General features: G+C 48.5%; 7 protein-coding genes across 7 annotated transcripts; 2 read left to right on the top strand and 5 right to left on the bottom strand.

Moving 5' to 3' along the window:
* Positions 1–1610: 1610 nt before the first annotated feature.
* BDW70DRAFT_153623 (uncharacterized protein) lies at positions 1611–2717 on the bottom strand (the record flags this gene model as incomplete). The annotated part of the gene is made up of 1 exon (XM_073739676.1): positions 1611–2717. The coding sequence occupies one exon, from the start codon at positions 2715–2717 to the stop codon at positions 1611–1613; it is 1107 nt and encodes a 368-aa protein (XP_073591903.1).
* A 625-nt stretch (positions 2718–3342) lies between these two features.
* BDW70DRAFT_118579 (uncharacterized protein) lies at positions 3343–5416 on the bottom strand. Its single transcript, XM_073734709.1, has 4 exons — positions 5132–5416; positions 4472–5074; positions 3559–4395; positions 3343–3501 (listed from the first exon to the last, which is right to left on the bottom strand). The coding sequence occupies exons 1-4, from the start codon at positions 5356–5358 to the stop codon at positions 3387–3389; spliced, it is 1782 nt and encodes a 593-aa protein (XP_073591902.1). The 5' UTR covers positions 5359–5416; the 3' UTR covers positions 3343–3386.
* Positions 5417–8197: 2781 nt separating this feature from the next.
* BDW70DRAFT_163844 (Hsp70 family protein) lies at positions 8198–10355 on the bottom strand (the record flags this gene model as incomplete). Its single annotated transcript, XM_073741370.1, has 8 exons — positions 8198–8572; positions 8620–8967; positions 9014–9116; positions 9172–9436; positions 9480–9552; positions 9607–9651; positions 9708–10231; positions 10283–10355. 8 exons carry the CDS (start codon positions 10353–10355, stop codon positions 8198–8200), a joined length of 1806 nt encoding a protein of 601 aa, XP_073591901.1.
* A 315-nt stretch (positions 10356–10670) lies between these two features.
* Positions 10671–12281, top strand: BDW70DRAFT_118548 (uncharacterized protein). The gene is made up of 2 exons (XM_073734708.1): positions 10671–11769; positions 11826–12281. Exons 1-2 carry the CDS (start codon positions 10818–10820, stop codon positions 12218–12220), a joined length of 1347 nt encoding a protein of 448 aa, XP_073591900.1. The 5' UTR covers positions 10671–10817; the 3' UTR covers positions 12221–12281.
* Positions 12266–13699, bottom strand: BDW70DRAFT_143898 (uncharacterized protein). Its single transcript, XM_073738173.1, has 2 exons — positions 13557–13699; positions 12266–13425 (listed from the first exon to the last, which is right to left on the bottom strand). The coding sequence occupies exon 2, from the start codon at positions 13417–13419 to the stop codon at positions 12343–12345; it is 1077 nt and encodes a 358-aa protein (XP_073591899.1). The 5' UTR covers positions 13420–13425; positions 13557–13699; the 3' UTR covers positions 12266–12342.
* Positions 13700–14714: 1015 nt separating this feature from the next.
* Positions 14715–15420, top strand: BDW70DRAFT_143896 (uncharacterized protein). Its single transcript, XM_073738172.1, has 2 exons — positions 14715–14932; positions 14994–15420. The coding sequence occupies exons 1-2, from the start codon at positions 14830–14832 to the stop codon at positions 15170–15172; spliced, it is 282 nt and encodes a 93-aa protein (XP_073591898.1). The 5' UTR covers positions 14715–14829; the 3' UTR covers positions 15173–15420.
* A 1945-nt stretch (positions 15421–17365) lies between these two features.
* On the bottom strand, positions 17366–17930 carry BDW70DRAFT_143893 (uncharacterized protein). Its single transcript, XM_073738171.1, has one exon. The coding sequence runs from the start codon at positions 17906–17908 to the stop codon at positions 17468–17470; it is 441 nt and encodes a 146-aa protein (XP_073591897.1). The 5' UTR covers positions 17909–17930; the 3' UTR covers positions 17366–17467.
* Between the last annotated feature and the right edge of the window lie 396 nt (positions 17931–18326).

Here is an 18326-nt window from a genome sequence, read left to right as displayed (position 1 = left end):
GCCCACGTTGCCCTACATTTCCTACAGCATTTTTATTTCGGGAGGCCAGGCGATAGAGGGACACTCGGTACCATATCCGACGGAAACGTTGCCGATAGCTTTTTTGTACTCAAATCAGCCATAGACCCCTACTCGTATCAATCGAGTGGAGAACAAGTCTCTCTGGATCGGACTCTGCTCTCGTAAAAAGACGTGGGATTGCCGTCACAGAGGGTTTAGATCGGGTTTCAAGATTGTACCATACTCGCCAGATTGAATTCGCCTAAATAGAGAGTGGCTGTAAAGCGGTTCCGCTCCATACTTGATGTTGGAGGTACAGTGCCAGCGCCTCCACACGAACGCATGAAGCACTGGCTACATTTGCTGCCTGGTGTTCAATGCTCTAGAGATTGTTTTTCTATTTCGTTGATCAGCAGCACAGAATGCGTTTTTGTAGCCGATACCTGCAGGATAACCTTGCGTGTTTATTAATGCTTATCCACCGCGCCCAAGAATACCTGTGACCCTCGTTACCGTTGCAGCATCTCATAGGTGGTGAGCATCAAGAAACCCCATTCCCGGATGCGGTTTGGGACAAAACATTCAAGGATCCGAGTCGCGCCTAGCTGCTTCTCGCAAAGGCATATATGTATATATATAGTAGACTCCCTGCATTCTCGGCCAACTTATCCTGTTACCGTACTTTGCCGAGTTGTAACCACGATTAGAGCGAAACGACAGAATTGCAGGTGTTGAACAGGTCAGGAGAAGGTTGGCGAATGTGTAAGTGGCAGGTGGTAACGAAACTGTGTCGGTCACACTGATGATTCCCTGGATAGTTGTGCGCGATGCCGGAGGCAGAAAATGAAGTGCTCCGTGTCGCAGCCGTTACAGCTGCAGTAACCGCGGTCATACTTGCGACTTCAATGATATAGACCGGAAGATCTTGGTGGCACGGAGATCAGGCTCTGCTGGGAGTGCAAGTATTATGTTGCAATGGAGTAGTGAAAAAAAAAAAAAAAAAAAAAAAAAAAAAAAAAAAAAGGGGGGGCCCAGGTACAATTCAGAGCTGCAACGGAAGGCTGGGGCATGGGAAAGATATAGGACAGACTATCACGTAAATTCTGATTTGGCCTTCAACGCGATTAATCAGTTCTTGCTTTCAGCCTACTTTCGCAGACTCTCAATTGTTCTCTCCAGCCCTAGTCATATCCCTGTTCCAATGGACCAAAGCTCTCTTAACGATCGTCCCCCAATAGCAGAGACTCCCTTGGCTGTACAATGTGCGATTGGGCGATGATAACTTGTGCTGAAATGATGACCGTGGCAGACTGTAATGACTTGTATGATGCGGAATAGTTCCCCAAAGCCATGACAAACCATAACACTTGGTAGTCTATTTAACTGGGCGACGAGTACCAGGAGAGCCCCGCTGGCTGGGTTCAAAATTCAAGACAGCAGCAAACGCCCAAGACTGCATAATCTCTAGAGCTATGTTCTATGCTCTCGCATGCCACTGATTAAGACGTGGTCTATTCCTGTCCATTTTTTTTCCTAAGGTCATAGCTTGAAAAATTCTTGTAAGATGTTTAGGAAGTTTAGTGTCTATGGTCGACTCTGTCATTTGTACATTATAAATGATGCTGCTGGTTCCGTGCAAGCGCCAAAATGGCATTACTTATCGTCAGATCTGTAAGGCTCACGCCTATGCTTTTGTAGACAACAAAGCCTTGTGAGATAAACCGCTGTGTCTGCTTAATCTGCTGGTCGTTGACAAATCCAATCTTCCAGTTCATCAGGGCAAGTATCTGGCCCAGCTCAACCATGTTTTTGGCTTTGAGCTTGCTCTGAACCGCCTCTCCTGAATTCTGAAGAGCGTAGTCGCGGTCGTCAACCAGCACCACCCCCGTGTCCTCGCCGCTGATCGGGTTGCAGCCACCATCGGCAGCGATAATATGATGCAGTAATTTGGGATCCAGCTCGATCATGTCCGATTGCCAGGAGCCGACAGCCGAGATGAAAGGTAGACGGCCGTTACTCCGCTCAATCAAGTAGCTGGCAGGGAAAAGTGGTTTTCGGGAAGGGGTGGTGCAGAAAACGCAATCAGTTGCGCTGAGGAGAGTTTTTATCTGTTCCTGGGAATCTAAGGCAGAAGTGTTGATATAGTAAAAAGAGCAGTCAGACTTCCAGCGGGCTTCGTTTTCTCTAGACACCGTTCGAATGAGTGCATCCACCCGGTCCTGAGAAGGACTCGCAAAAGTAATGGTTTTAACCTCAGAGCCTCTTAAGGTCAGGATAAGGCGCGTGTGCCACAGGGCCTGCATGCCAGCACCAAAAATGACAATATTTCCAACATTTGTTCTCCAAGTGAAAGGAACCATGGCATTCATGGAAGTTCGGTAGCCCGTCACTTCTTCGGCATCTAATACGCCCGTGGGATGGCCCTGTCCGTTCATCAGGATTAGGATGCCATGCAAAGGATCCTTCTTGCCGTCGGGTTTAAGAGGAGGTTCGACAATGAGCTTGGCACCGACGCTCGAGTCTGAAGTAAAGGGCCTAAAAAGAGTGCGTTGGCCATTTGGGCGAGTTATGGCACTAGGATAGGGCTGATACCGACGCTCGCCGCTAATAGAAAAGTCCTCAAAGGTTTTCTCAATAATCTTTCGAAACTCGATAGCTTCGTCTTTAGTGAGGTTGATCAGTAAACGATAAACGGCATCGTTATCGAGATACTGCATCTTGGGTGACTTTAAGCTCTCTGAGTACGCGAGTTTCGAGGTTCGGATAGATAGAAGGAACAAAAATCTTCACGTTTTATAAATAGTTATCTGCAGGGCTATGTGCGTGGCAGGGAGACGAAAGCTATCTCTGAACTTGGCTTCAGGAACCGAATTTATTTATGAGGCCTAACACGGGGTTCGGAGGACTTGCCGCTGATTTATTGCCTCTAATCAAACGGCTTCACTGCCGAACGGCAATGCAGCCGCACTGGCTTTTCACTAACTAGAGGAGTAGATGTGGCTTCCTGATCTTCCTAAACTGGCATGGGAACTAGGCTCTGCTATCTCTCACCGACGCCCGGATCCTTTATATATATCTCTTATCCATGCGCAGGATTTTAAATAAGCACAAAATGTTTATCTTTGATTTCCAATCGACTTACCACCTCACCTCCTGTTTCGTTTCCTGCCGCAGAAATTGTTAGATAAAAGTAGGGAAGCCCTACGTATTCATCTTAAGCTTAGAAAATGGCAGTAGCAGCCTAGATTAGTGGCATAATACGGCTGAGCGAAGGGGTAGTTTTATTGTTCACACCCTGTGGTCGTATCTACCAGTTTACGGATAGAAAACTTATATAGCAAGCTTCACCTTGATTATATACAGGTACTTATGAGGGTAGTTTCTCTTCAGGTAGCGCTTACTGTTGCCATTGGCTGTTTTGTACCCTGTTCCTGACCTGGAGAGTCCGCTGTCACCCAAACTTGTTTGATAGGAGATCCCTTATGTTTATAGAAGAACCACCTAAATCCGTTAGTAAATAAGACGTCGCTGCGATAGGGAACCTCGGTGCAAACATACCATAACCCAAACGCTATAGCTATGACTGCCGGAACTCCCAGTCCCACGCTCAAGCCAATAATAAGTTGAGTCTTGTTAGAATTGCTCCCATCCTCGGCCGAGCCAACGCTCTCAGCACCACCAGTTTCTGAAGAAGTCGGTTGCGGGGGAACATAGGACACCGGCGTGCCGGACAAGGCACCAAAAGTGCGAACATTGTCCCCAAAGGGAATAGCACCTTCCAGGGTAGTAAAAGTGTCCACGGGGAAGGTGGCTTCCACATTTGGTCCGACAGTGAGAACTGTCGTCAATGCTCGCTCAACCGACGTTGTACTCTGCAGGCGGACAGGACAGTTGACGAGACCCTTTGAGGAGCAGGACACCATGGTGTACGTTGATGTGGTGGACACTGTAGTTGTCGTCTTCTCGAAATCATTGTCCCGCTCTTCTAGTGTGGAAACAGGAGTAGTAGTCGGTGAAGATGTCTTGCTTCCAGCACAAGTGCTCGCCAGGGTGGTATAAAATAAAGGAACGGTGGTACTAGGCGCAGGGCCCCATTCATACTCGGCAACAGCCACAGTTGCACCCGCAGCTGCGCCCACGGCAAGAGTATACTCGGCAACAACTTCGACTGCACAGTCTGTATCGTCGCTAGTAGAAGCATCAGCCTGCACGAGGAAGTCGGCCACATAAGCAAAGACTTCAGCGCCTATTCCAGCACTAAAACTGGCAATGTCGGCCAAGATTGAGTCCGGACTTGTAATCTCGAACCCAACGCTGGCTTCCAGTAGGAGTAGGGCTTGTAGGCTGCCGTGGCCTTCAATGGTTACTGGAAGAAATTCCATTCTACCACCGGGCCTGCAAAAGATGATTAGACTTCGATCGATAAAGAAGGGAAGTGTATGAGCTGAGCATCGAGTTTACGGGGGCTCACATTGAAATTTGCGAAATATTCTTGTTGAACAGTTCCAACTCTAACGCAAACGCATCGTCAAGTTTAATATGGAACCCACTACTGATGTCAATTTCCGCCTGGGCGATAAGCACCAGCGAGACTTTGAACAGTGCGCCTGCCTCAAGGCCAGGAATGGCGAAACCAGCAACGCTCTGCGACGTGAATAAGTTCAACGTATACGTTGCCCCAGCGGACAACTGGATATCCAGCTCCACATAAAGCTCTAAGTCATTAAATTCAATTTGCGCATGTACATCCGGGAACATGGCTGCATCGTCGAGGTCCAAGTCCAGGTCGAGGGTCGGCCAGGCAGGAAAGTCGAAGTCTGTGACACTGTCAATTTCAGTGATGTTGCCGATCAAATCATCCACAAAAGTTTCGAGCTGGTCAATTGCCGACTCTGTCATGTTTGCAATCTCATCCGCGACACTATCTATGGCCTGGGTAATATTGAAGTCGTTCTCCACGGTTAAGAAACCGCTGACGGACCCATTGATGTAACATGCTGTGCAAACAACTGCGAGACCTGCCTCGAGATCTAGTGTTGCATCCTCTGAAGCAACAGAGGCATTTGTACTGGAACTAAAGACTGGCTGTCAGTAAGCGTGTCAAACCATGGGCGAGACGATTTCGGGGTACCTTATTCCGACCGAGAAGAGAGTAGCGTCAGCCCAACTTTTCGTCAATTTTGTTTCATTAAGCGTGTACGTTATGCCCTTGGCGGAGTCCAGGGCCCGCTTTATGGCAATAGTTGTGTCCTTGTCAGCATTGTGGTACGTCCGCAGAGGAGTATATCCCGCACTGAAGGCTTGAATGAGGAATAGGAATTGAAGGAAGGCAAGCACGTAAACGTTTTGGAGGATCATGCTGCAGAACTCGAATTGTCCCCTTTCATCTTCCTTTCCTCAAGCCCGGGGGTGCAACGATTAATGCTTTGTTTTATCTGTCAGCTTTGCCGTGCCGCAAACTGCTGTGCCGCAAATGGGCCAAGGGCCAAAAGAGGACTAATGCGCTTATGTTTCCTTGCGCGGCACGGCACGCTACTGCGTTTCTGATGCGTTCGTCTCGAAACTACGGCTGGGGTTGTTTTAAGATCGGTGGGGGCCAAAGATAAAAGCCAACGACAGGCCCGCGAGGCTCAGCTCAATAAGCTCCATGACCCTAGTGTAGGTTGAGCGAGTGTTCCAACCCACGGAAGCGTGCGCAAGAGCCGAGAAGATGCTTGGGGTAATCTGTACTTACGGTATAACTGTGGGTCTACGGGCTGACCGGCAGGAATGATCCCTCGCGTCTGTAGCCTAGGTTCGTGTTCCGGTTCCTGTCTGCGCCTCTAAGGATTGAGATCACCATTGTTATAAGAGATCACCATTGTTATAAATAATACACTATTCACCTTGTACTTCTGTTAGTGTACGTGTATAGATTCCATATAGGTATAGATACATACAAGGTTTTGCTGATACCAATTGAACCATTCAATTGGCATAGACTAGGCACATGCAGGTGCAATGTTAATGGAACCAGAAGAAATTATGAGAGCACCATGCTCTCGCTGCTAGAGTCGAACATTCGTAAGCTTGTAACTCTTTCATTAGACATCCGTTAACCCGAGAATGTTTCAGCAGTACCAATATACTGAATACTAATCTCCTGTGAGCTTGTAGGGGCGGCCTTGGGCACAGTGGGTGAAAAGAATGCCGTCTGTCTGAGTAGCTTGGACCCCGTCCTGGCAAGCACGTAAGAGGGAACTGAAGGGGCGCTGGAATTGGCGGATAGAGCACTTGCTAACCCATTAGCGGGCATGTTCGGTATTAGTGGAGTCGGCAACTTGCATCTGTAATTTAAGGCTCTTAGCACTTTAGCTCGTCTTTTGGCCTTAATATTATTCTTAAAATTAATAAGAAAAAAGCTCGGGGTTTGCCGATCGACATACTTCCCCAGGGCTGAACATAGAGCAACAGGGAGAGATGCGCGGGATCTACCCCTCCACCAATCAGCATGACCCCCCCTATCAATGTGAAATTGGCCTTGTCCTCGTGACAGCACTCTTACCCGTTTGGGCCAGCTCTCCTCCTGAGACTAGAATAGCTTGTCGCACGCTGCTCGGACGGGCCGCTCGCAGCTCCGGTGTTCCCCATCCAATCATACGCCTGGGCAGTGCAGCTGGCCCGTAGGTCCCACTCAAGGCTGGGGTATGGATCCTATCACTACCTTGTAGAGTCACGCAGCGGTCACTGGGCGCATTCCCGCCCCAGATCCCGGGTAACCTCGGTGCGCCTTTCAATATAGGGGCTGAGCTGACATTGGGAAGAGAGACTTTCAGGGCCCAGTGTACTCACAGCCTAAAGTTGGTTGGTTAAGTCACGTGGAAATGCCGGCATAAGAGAAGTATCCGTTCCATTCCGTCTTCTATCACCCACCGATCATAAATACACGTACGGAAAACTATTACGACACAAATGTAATAAGAACGATTCCATGTAAACTCTGGTATTGGGCCGGCAGAAATCTAAATCCATAGTAGTCTGCTGTACAGAGTCGCTTGCTTTGTTTCACCATTACCGCTAGTAATTAGTCGTCTTGAGCACCAGAAAAAATGCAAAGCCTGATTAGGGTGCTGTGCATGAAACCTGTGTAACTAGCATTCTGGTGCCGGTATGGAGCTGTACTTGCCAAAGGTGACCTGTATATGTCATAGCTAAATAGGGTTATTTGCTTCTCTTCTTATGATTATTCCGGTTGATTTGGTTACTATCTGCACCTGCCTCTTTTGGACCTCTATAAGATAGTTAACCACCCCATCATTTATTCTGCTGGGTTTATTGGTGCAGACATCATCTGTCGCCTGCTGAATTTCTTGTAAAGAGCAGCAAGAACCACGGTCTGCCCCCTATAGTCACTGCAAGCTCCCCCAACGCTTGGGAATATGCTGCCATCCAGGCAGCCAAATTAGCCTCATACGTCTTGGCAGGATATATAAGTGATCTCCAAGCATTGCCCGTGTAAGTGAAGAAGAAATATCTTGTTTGCTGTCATTGAGTACCGTCACGCAAGTGGGGTGAGCAAGTTGGTGAGACACAGGGTGAGCGGCTCACCCTTGTTGCGCGAGCTGGCCTTTAGCTGGGCTCGTCTCCCCCGTCATCCTTGCGCGAACCTGGGATCGGCTATCTGGTAAAGGTTCATCAATGAAAAACACTTTTGGTCAGCCACTCAGAATACTGGCACCCTTTGTAGTTTGATGAGACCAAAACAGGACAAAAAACTACGGCTACCTTAAGGCCTCTGTAATCACTAACTCGCGATCCAACAACAACGCCGGCAGAATAATTTAAATATCTCCATTTTCAGCAGGAAAATCAACCCCCTCTGAATGTATGATTTATTGTCAGCGGAAGTATTCAAGAGGCGCAGACGCATACTGTGCTTGACCACGGTGATTCTGTTAGTATTATATTTTCATGTTATGCAGGGATCGTGTAGTACGTCTATTATATTTTGACCAATGACTTGCTTCAAATGCTCTTGATGGTTGAGGTATTATACCCCTTAGAGCACGACAATGTTTGACGAAGACACTATCTTGACTGTTTTGGGCTAGCACTGTGACCAACTATACTAACAGAATCATCGGTGTCAACCACAGTAGAAGTTTGTACACTGCATGAAAGAGAACAAGACAAAGACTGCTGCCACTGATCCTATCATTCATTCATTTGCCGCCGCTGGCATCCATTGCACCCTGATTGGCTCATGATGGCTACTACGAATCCTTTGATCTTTTGACCATAGCTGAAACGTCAGATCCGCCGCGCCAACGATCACTCGAACCTCAAATAAAGCGCGCCAATACCGCGGACGCATGTTATACCACCTTCTGTTCTTCATTTTCCGGTCCACGTCATCTGTACTGATGTCTAAACTACAGACATGCTGCGCGCCCTTAACCCTCATGCTCTGTGGTAGCATATCGGGGGGATTCGTAGACATTACGATATGGACTTTCCAAGGAAGATGCTCCTCGCCGGGCTTTATCTTCAGCTGAAAATCCTTTGATATACCCGTGTGAGGAACAGTATTGCCCTACGACCGTTAGGACTTCTGTAAGCGGGATTGGTATTGGAAGATACCTGGATGATCAGCCACTCAATCTGGTCAATCGCATAAAGATTGTTGTCTCGTGGATCTCGCCGAACTGGCTCTCCTATGTGCTTTTCTGGGTCATATATCAGGTCACAGATAATGCCGTAGCTGACCGGTGAGCGTCTGGACCCAAACATAACCACCCCGCGTTTCAATTGCTGGATTCGGTCAAGAAGCAGCCCATGGACAACCGCAAGCTGCGGCTCTTCTGCCATGAGCACTTGTAGGCCGAGGACATTGGGATGCTTCGCTACTCCTGGAACTGCATATCGTTGATGTAGACACTCCCTAACGTAGGGAGAGCTTCCAAACCCACCCGAGAGAATAAGATATGACTGCATTGAGTGAGCTTGACGCCTCTGAGTAGAATGGTGGGCTTACAATCCGATCTTGGGGATATTTTGCCTCCATACTCTGGATCTGACCGTCAAGTAGCTCGCACATTTCGTCAATCTTCTTGTCAAAGCAACGCTGAATGTGTTCCCTGGTAGAGAATTAGCAAATTCGCCATTTCATTTTCCCGTGGAAGGAGCAAATACCATCCAATACTCATCTGACCATCGTAGATTCCGGCAACTGGTAAATCAGTTCTTGAGTTTTTCAAGAAGGGCACTTCAAGGTTGAGCATGGGTGTACGTGCGACGTCAGTTCCAAAGGCGCATTTTAACCGCTGGAAGCGACCTGATAGCATCTTCCAGGCAACATGTTCAGGTGTATGCTCTAAATCATCCCTTACTTTAGACAGCCGATCAACGATAAGCCTGTGAATTGTACGATCAATGAACACCGATCCAATTGGGCGTCCTACGAGGTTAGCCGCGACAAGATCAGGGGTTGACAGCCTCACCCTCAACACTCCCTAGCTGCTCCAGTTGCACAGGTTCCCCATGGTCGGACGCCAGTTTTAGAACATTCACGTCCTACAACCCGGTTAGGGCGCGATTCAACATACGAATCCATGGGAGCGATCTCACCGTAGTCCCTCCACCCGAGTCGCAAACCAGGATCGTATCTCCTGTCTGGGTATGTCAAACGCAACTCAACCAGTTTTGCGTCAATGCTGAAGCCAACCAACCTGATAATACTCACGGCAGGAATATACCGCTGCCGCCTCAGCCTCTGTGAGTCCAATACAAGTCCAGTGGTTGGGAGCCCCGGTCTTGATTGCCTCGGCAATTAGCCTGCGTATGTCCTCAATTAAGCGAACATCTTTCCATGTCGTCGGCACGCTGAAGATGAATTCTACGCGCATCTTCTCAAATCCCGGAATAGACCCGTGAAAATGAGTCACAACATGCTTATAAATGCACGATATGTAATCCTGGAACCAGCGCCGGGCTTCCTTCCTCGTTATGCTCGTTCCCATGCTCTCGCTCTCGCTCGCGCTCTGCGGTGCTAAATGCAGCTTGAAAAATTCCTTAATCTCCGACGTGTTGTCTTCCGTATCGCAACCGAACCCCCATTCTGCAGGCGTATTTCCGTCCGGCCCGTAAACAAGACTCGTCGGGACTTTGTTGGCAAGCTCGCTGAGCAGCTTGCCAGGCCATCGCTGAATCGTTTTGGGTGGACCCCATTCCGGACCGATCGTATAGGCGACACCTGAGAAATCAGCTTCATAAGAATGGTCTCAAGAGGTCAACGAGGGCGTACAACCTGTGCATGTCATGCCAAAATCAATCCCCACCACAATGTCTGGAAACCGCTCTTCCACCCACGTCGACATGGTGCTGTTGACAACAACTTCTTTGCTATCCATGAACGGCTTGCAGAAAGGGGATGTTGACGGCGAAATATGAGGCCGGTAGTGGAACTGCATGAGCTAGCCGACTCTGTGTATTTTGATTGCTCTGAAACCCCATTCAGGCACAGAAGAATGGGGGGCCTTCTCATGAGCCAATTGCATGATGGAAAACCAGACACTTGTGTTGGTCCATAATATTAAGCCAACTTATGCATGTTCAAATTGCAGGGGCCATGCCCATAGACCTATTCAGAAAAGGCTGGCTCAACAGTGCACTTGTGTCCCGCCGACCCGCCTACTAGTATTTTTCAAACTGTACGGCTTACACCAACTGATGCTTTGTTAAAACCTAGCTTCCCTCCAATTCTCTCTGCAATCCGTGTTTGAGGAAGAACCCGTGTCAACATTCAATTTGAGATTTGCCAGGACTAAACCTTGACCGCAATGCATTATTCTACAGGAGAAGGCCAATTCACTACAACTGTCCCCGAAACTAGCGAGCCGATAACTGTGACTTCGTTCACTATTGCTCACACAAATACTACAATTCCAACCACAAGGCGTTTTCTCTGGCCGGACTCGGAGACCATCGACATATACCCAACCTACAAGCCAAATGCGGCCGGTGACTATGTGTCAGCGGGAGAAACTACAGTAACCATCACCCATAGCAGTCTGCAATCCACGGAGACCGAGACATCCACAGAAACTGCGAGCGCAACGTCACCCCCAATGACAACCCCAACGACAACCCCAAAATCAGGGTCAACAAGACAAGCCTCTACGACTACAAGGCCGACCTCAGGCACACAAACAGCCGACTCCAACACCTTCTCCCAGGCCTCTGCCAATGGAACCAGCAATGGAACCCTCGCGGGGGCGATTGTCGGGAGCATTGTTGGTACTGCACTCCTAACATTTCTTCTAGCATTCTTGCTCTTCCGGCGTCGCCGAGCACCTCCAGCGGCCAAAGAGCTCGAGCATGGCGTGGGCTTGAGATCGAAGTCCGGTGCAACCGTGAGCACCGCTGCTATGTCTAGTGAGAAAGCAGATGACAGTTTCTCCTTGGCGGCCCTCATTCCCCAGCCAGCCGACGACGAGACCGTCCGCAGCCGGATTCTTACAGTAATCGACCATGCCAGTCTGCACGTGGACAACTACTACGGGGCTAGGTCACCTTCTCCTCAAATCACCCAGGATACTCTCGCTCGGTTAGCGGAATATGATTCAGATTATCTACCAGCATCACTCGGTACCATGCTCGGGCAGCGCGGCGTCTCGCGCAAGGCCATTACCCACGCTCTAGTCTACAAACTACTGCAAGCGATTCGCCCCGGAGGCGAGCTGTTACCGAAAATACTGGCATCCCAGCCACAGGTTGAACGGTCTGCCGCATGTACGTATCTTCGCGGGACCCTGCGTATCTCATCTGAATACCTAATTGTATCTTAGCCACCGAGGATGCGCTGTTTGCTTGGCGCATGGTGACCGCGCATCTCTACAACCAAGACGCATACAATAAAGGTCCAACTCATACCGCCGCCCGAGATCAAGCTGCAAGCAGCCTCGCCGCCGATTTCACGTCCGCGTTTTCCTCGTACGCTCTGGCAACGTTTTCAGAGAGCGACCGCGTCTCTCACCTCAGCAAGCTCGCAATTTCCACGGCAGAACTTGGCATTTGGCTCTTTTCTCAGCCTTGCACGTTCGAGTTCGTGTGGAATAAGAGCCAGAATGAGTTTACAGTTGTACCACAAGTTATCAAAACGTTTGATGAGCAGGGTAAACGTCTACCAAGGCCGCAGGCTCTTATTGAGGCGGTACAGGAAAGGTATCCAAGCATGGTCTAAGCAATGAGCTATGAAGCGAGATTTCCACAGAAAGGAAACGTGATGGGCAGAGGAATAACATTTACATAGTTGTAATAGTAATGTACATCTTTGAATATTATCCTATTCCGTAGAAGAAACCATTATTGTGACTGCCTCCCTTGAGCCCACCGCCAAGATAACATGTCCAAAAGCTCATCATCTAGCTTCTCACGTGCTATCTCCTCCTCACTCTGCGTGGGAAGCTTAACCGTCGAGATACGCGCTGAGTGCGTTGCCGCCGACACCGGGGGATTTGGAGGTAACAGTGCGGGCTCAGTAACGGCCACCTCCATCCCAGCGTCCTGCAATTGGACTGATAAATCCCACACAGGACTTTTGGGTCTCGGTGAAGTGTTAGAAGCAGACAACCCGTATACTGGCACAGGTTCCGAGGGCTCAGATAATCCGCCTACCGTTCCCCGTTCTGACTCCCCTTCCCTTTCATGTGGGCGTGTCGCATCCTGAACGAATCCCACTTTCGCATCGTTAGGGGGATGGAGAGACTGTAAGCTGCCTAGAACCCCCATCAAGCTTGCATGACAGAGCATTAATCGCTCTCTTTCGTCTTTCGCGCGTCTCGAATCTCTGACCAACCACCGTAATTGAGCTTTCATCCCAACACGCCCATTGTTAAGCTCTTGGTCTACCCGGAACGTCTCTGTAAGTTTAAGAACCTCCCGTATCGCATCTTCCGTATCAGAGATCGTGGCTTCGATCCATTCCCGCTCGTTCTGGGAGAGGAGGTGTGACTTTTGCGTGAAGAGGTGGCGTGCTTGCACGGATTGGGTTTCGATATGACGGTTTAGAGTAAGTAAGGAGGATGTTGGGTTGTTCGGTGTGGCTGGAGCTGCGCTGTGAGACAACGAGGCGAGCATGCTGGGGACGGCGACGGAGAGTCGCGATTTCGCCTGGGATGATGAGGAATGTATTCTGTCGAGCGCTACGCTAATGGTGTGCGATGATGCTCGCTTGTTGGTGTTTGCGCTTGAGCTTGGACTAGGATTTTCATTTTGGTATCTTGCGATGTCGCTACTATGTGTTGACGACTGGGATTTGGAGTCTGAAATCGAGAGCGTTGAGTGTTTTTGCCTCAGGTTGGTCAGGGTCAATACGCTCTTCTCCCCGAGGTTCTGCAAATTGCGGTAGAATCTGGGGCGGCTTGGGCCCTGGGATGTCATTTTGTTCTTCTTCTCAGCCAGAGTAAGGCCCCGAGTGCGATTTGTAGAGGGGTGTTGGATGGGAAAATCGCGGCAAACCAGAGCATGGGAAAGAATTGTGACATTAAGGCAAGGCTGTGTCATGGCTGGGGTCGTACTGCAAATTACTAGGCTATACGGTGCCATAACCGCCCGTCTGGGGTGCTCACGAGTCATAGCAATTTTCGGAAGAAGCAAAAAGGCGACTAGTGAGCCACTGCCCTTGAACGTGACCGCTTGGAGGCACCGGAGGAACATGAAACATGCCTCTTAAGGAGAGCCTAATAGCCGAACCTTGAGCAAGGCGGAGGTTATCAACTTTTTGGGAAAGCATCCCACAGGTAGCGCGTTGAAAATCAGGGCCAGAACGCCATCCAACCCTTAGCGTCACTTAGGCAGTACACGGCCTATCCAGGGGGGGTACTTTTTGCGTCAGGCAAGCCCAGCGTTAGCTAATGTCGGTGGGTAGCCAGGTAGGGTGGATGAGTCGTCCATTGCCTAGCATCCAATTGACTCACGCGCTGTCACATCATCGTAGAATCTAGCTAGCCCTAGATACTCTGAATGCCAGAGAAAGAAAACTCAAGCCCCATAGCAAACATGTTCGGTGTTTTAGCCTTGCATCTCTACTCCGTAGACAACCATGATTATCGTGTCAAATGGGACGCCATAGTTGGGTGGCTTAACAGGGACTGTCGTACAGGTCAGAACAAACAAACCCGTGTTCGGTCCACAGGGACCCACGCCTTACACCTTAGATGAGCATTTTTTGTGATAAGAGTAGACCATTAGTCTACCAAGAAGTTTAGTGCACGGCGGGACCGGCGCGGCGCGGGCCGCACCTTTCCCTTTTGGGACGAGATGTGACATTACCTTCGAATGGGGTTTTGTCAGACCACAGGTGACGTGCTAAATGTCGCGAATTAACATTAAGTCGGCTTTCTAGGTGCGCTAGCTCAAAGCAGTAAGGTCAACTTAGAGTTAGCTAGAATATAATACTACTTGTCAGGAATAGATTTTCTCTCCTCTACCTTGCCTTACCTTTAATCTCCCTGGAGGAAAAGCCTAAGATAAGTCACTAACTATAACTAATTACCATAATATCTATAACTTTGCAAATTCTAGGTACTAGTAAAATTCTAGAACAGCTACAAGACAGATTTTCCCTTGACTAGTTTGTGATTATTTTAATATAGGAATATGTTATCGTAATAACATATAAGAGGGTAGAAAGAAAAAAGTTGGTAAGTCGCTAACTCTAAGCTGGCTATTCTTTTTTTGAACATTCTAACCCGAAGAGGTATGGTCGACTTATATAGTTAGTTATCTGCGACCACCGAAGTCAGACTCCGCACCGAGTCTGTCAAAGGCTCGCAAGATCGCACGGAGGTCATGCATAGATCAGTCAACCGAGTGTTAAGTCCCTGCTTTCAACCTGTTTTGCACTATTGGTATTTTATTACGGTCAGACCAACTTTGCTCTCGCAAAATCGAGGTCGGTAAACCGCAGCCTCCTTCCCAGCTACTGCGGAGTGGACAACCCTGACTTTAGAAAGGAAACCGAATGCTGGTATCCCTAAGGGCATTTCCACTACTGTACAGCTTGCTAAGCTATCTAACGGCCTTGAAGGTCATTTTGCCATCTGTTAAGCTTTACTTCTTTCTCCGCCCGTCCCTTGCCATCCTTGCCCAGGCCGACTGGGTTGTTGAGATTGACTGCCTGACTATCACTTGATTAGTCTGAAGCTACTCTGGAAACTGCCGATGCATGGTTAAGTGGCAATTGAGAGGCCCCACATTAAATTTACAACTTATTGATATTGCCCCAAAAAGAAAGTCTCTTACAGATAAGCTATCCAGGAAGCTTAATTGATTGATAGACCAGATGTCACAGGCTATGGCCTGATCTTGGTTGTTGGCCATGCCCTCAACCTGGTTCTAAATAAGGTCTCTGCAACAATCAGTTTACAGCCTCGGAATTGCGGCCTTGTAGCTTAGGAAAAGAGATCCGTCCTCGTAACTTTCGGGAAAGAGATCCGTCGGCATGCAAGTCCGGGAAGTCGGAAGTCTTGACGTATGATTGGGAAAGGTTGATAAGGGAGGAGGAAGATATCTGCGCTTCTATCTCTTGTTTCTTTCTCTAAGCTTGTGATATTCGTGCATACAGGACAGCTAGTTGAAAACAATACTACCTATGCACGTTACACCAGAGTCTAGACGGCAAGCTAACCCAACTGTCCATCCACTTCCTAGAATTCTTCCAGATTCAGACTGATAGTACTTATGGTTAGGGTATATAGAATATAAAGGAAGATAAATCTGGTCATTTAGTTTAGTTTTTTTTAAAAGAGTCCTGAAAAAAAAGAGCTAGTGCAATGAGGAACTTGATCACAATATAAATATAGGTTTGGTGCCTGGACTCTCATCTTGTAGCTTATATAGGGAACTGCTGGTAGTGAAATCACCAACCTCTGCTTTCGAGCACAAGCAATCAAACACAGAATGAGATATGTACTTGCTGGAGAGCATGAACATACCAGCAGCGGCACCACTCAAGGCTCCAGAGCTTAAAGCATCAGTTAATAAGTAACGGCATTGATTCCCTTCGGAGGAAGTGGTATTTCGCTTTCCAGTTGAAGTACACCCGTGTTTTTCCAGAAAAGCTCAAGGCGTCAAATTCCAAGTTGCATTGATAAGTTGCTGCGAAGGATCGAAAATTTCGTTATACCTGGGCCGTGCGACACTGGACTTGTAATCTTCTGTACACAAACTGGCCACCAAGGGCGGAAAAACCGGGTAAGGACACACATTCCTTGCCAACTTTGTTTCTATAACGAGGCAACCCTGTTTTATAATATTACCTCCTACGGATACGCAGTGACTCACGAGGCTGACGACAGAGTGACAATCTTGCAATGCCGCGGATTGAAAAGCCCCGTGTGCCTGATTTAGTAAGTTTTCTGCGGAGACTGGCCTGGGCCAGGGAGAGCTGAGGATGTTTACCCGGACCTGGCCTGGTTATCCGGTTCTCTAGCCTCCATCTGTTCAGCGAAAGCGAACCGACTTCGGTTTAGTGATCCCAACTAGCCGCAGGTACCCATCAGCTTCACCCAAGGTTCTACTTCAAAATTCTATCCTTTTATGTTCTATAGACCCGAGTGATTCGAAAATTTCCCTAGATTGATTACTGGAGCAATGCAATGCACTTATCCTTGTATGTATTTTGCTGACGCTGACAAAATTCAGAGAGGACGGCAGGATTTAGGTAAGATGTAAAGCAATTACTTGCAGCAAAACAGCGCATATTACGGACAAGAATGTGCATGCAACCATCAGCAATAGCTCCAGGCAAAGGGCAAAATGCCAATCAATCATCGACTGGGCCTTTCTGCTCAGCGTCCATCTTAAGGCCTCAGGTTTTATATCTACTTTCCATTGGGCAAACACAATGTCTCTCTAATCTGTCTTGACTCAAAAACGCATCAGCGAGCGAGAACTGCATCTGATGCTGTTTTGGGAAATGGAAAAACGGGAAAACCATGAAAATAGACTTTACTACACATTTTTTCGCATTTGAGTGGAAAGATGTGAGTCCCTCACTTGTACAACTCAATCTATCTTGGAAGCAAGTCATAAGAGTACCTACGGGTTGTGTGACCGACGGGATTAGAAAAGTCAACGGGATATATCGGACCAACGCGATGGAGGGCAGACTAGGCACACAAACTCCCAGTATAATGAACATGCAAGGAAATGTTGATATGTGGGAGGATGAAAAGTCATATAAAAATAAATACTAGTAAGCCGTGGTCTCTGTTGCCAGAACTTGCCGTTCCACTTGCCTAGTATGAATTACTTGGGCTTCCTTATAGGAAATTAACCCTGTTTCTTACTAATACAAGGTACATCCAAGCCACAAGACCAGTGGCGACTGAAGTCCGCCCTGGAGATATATCTGGGAGGTTTAGGTCGTTCGCATGTGGTCTGAACGCCTACGAGGTGAGAGATTTTAGAGCAGAGGGCTGGGCCCTTATGCCCATGTACTGGTGGCCGGCGCAATAACATCGAATGCAATAGGGTCTGCAACATTAGACCACGTATACCAGACCGTGTACTCCCGGCCATTATGGCCATCAAATCCTTGTCGTACGACCAGCTCAGGTGCAAGAACACCAAGAGGATCCTGCGAGACACCAGAACCATCATTTAACCCAATCGTTACACCTCTCCTGCTCAGAGGACTCTGGATTGTCGACACGGAGAAACCCAAAACCGGGATAGTATTAGGAACAAGGGTTAACCAGAGAGGGCGTACACCGGGTACGTATCCTGTGGTAGGCTGGTACTGATCGCCTTTCATATATGATCTTAGTAGGGATTTTTGTACTGTGAAGCTGGTGTACAAGCAACCCGCAGTACAAATATATAGCGGCGGTTTCCTTTTCAAATTTCTATATAAACTGCAACACATCTCAATATATATGTACTAAGTCTCGCATGGCCAGTAGCTGCATATAAGTACTCCGTACACGTTAGTAATATACTGTTCGATCCGGAGAGGCGCCTAGACCTCGCCACAGCCCGCCCGTGGGCAGGGAGAAGCCGCCCACAGCCCGCCCGCCAGAGCCCACGGGCGGGTAAGCTCCGCCCACAGTGGCCCGCCGGGCCCTTGGCGGGCGCCCGCGGGCTGCCCGTTTATGCCCATCTAATGCATAACTTTCCACATTTGGACGTATAACTTGATGATTAAGCCGGTTAAATACCTGTTATTTACACCTGTTATGGTTTCTACAGCAGCACCAGCGATGATTTCACCTAAGGCCATGTGAAATCAAGCGAAACTACATTGTATTCTGCGTAGAAGTAGCCTCTATAGTTACTAGTCATGA

Source organism: Aspergillus foveolatus, assembly GCF_047715535.1.
Source record: "Aspergillus foveolatus strain CBS 279.81 unplaced genomic scaffold BDW70scaffold_82, whole genome shotgun sequence".
Taxonomy (NCBI): Eukaryota; Fungi; Ascomycota; class Eurotiomycetes; order Eurotiales; family Aspergillaceae; genus Aspergillus; species Aspergillus foveolatus.
Note: the sequence above shows the minus strand (reverse complement) of the source record. Positions and strands in the feature narration are given on the sequence as shown.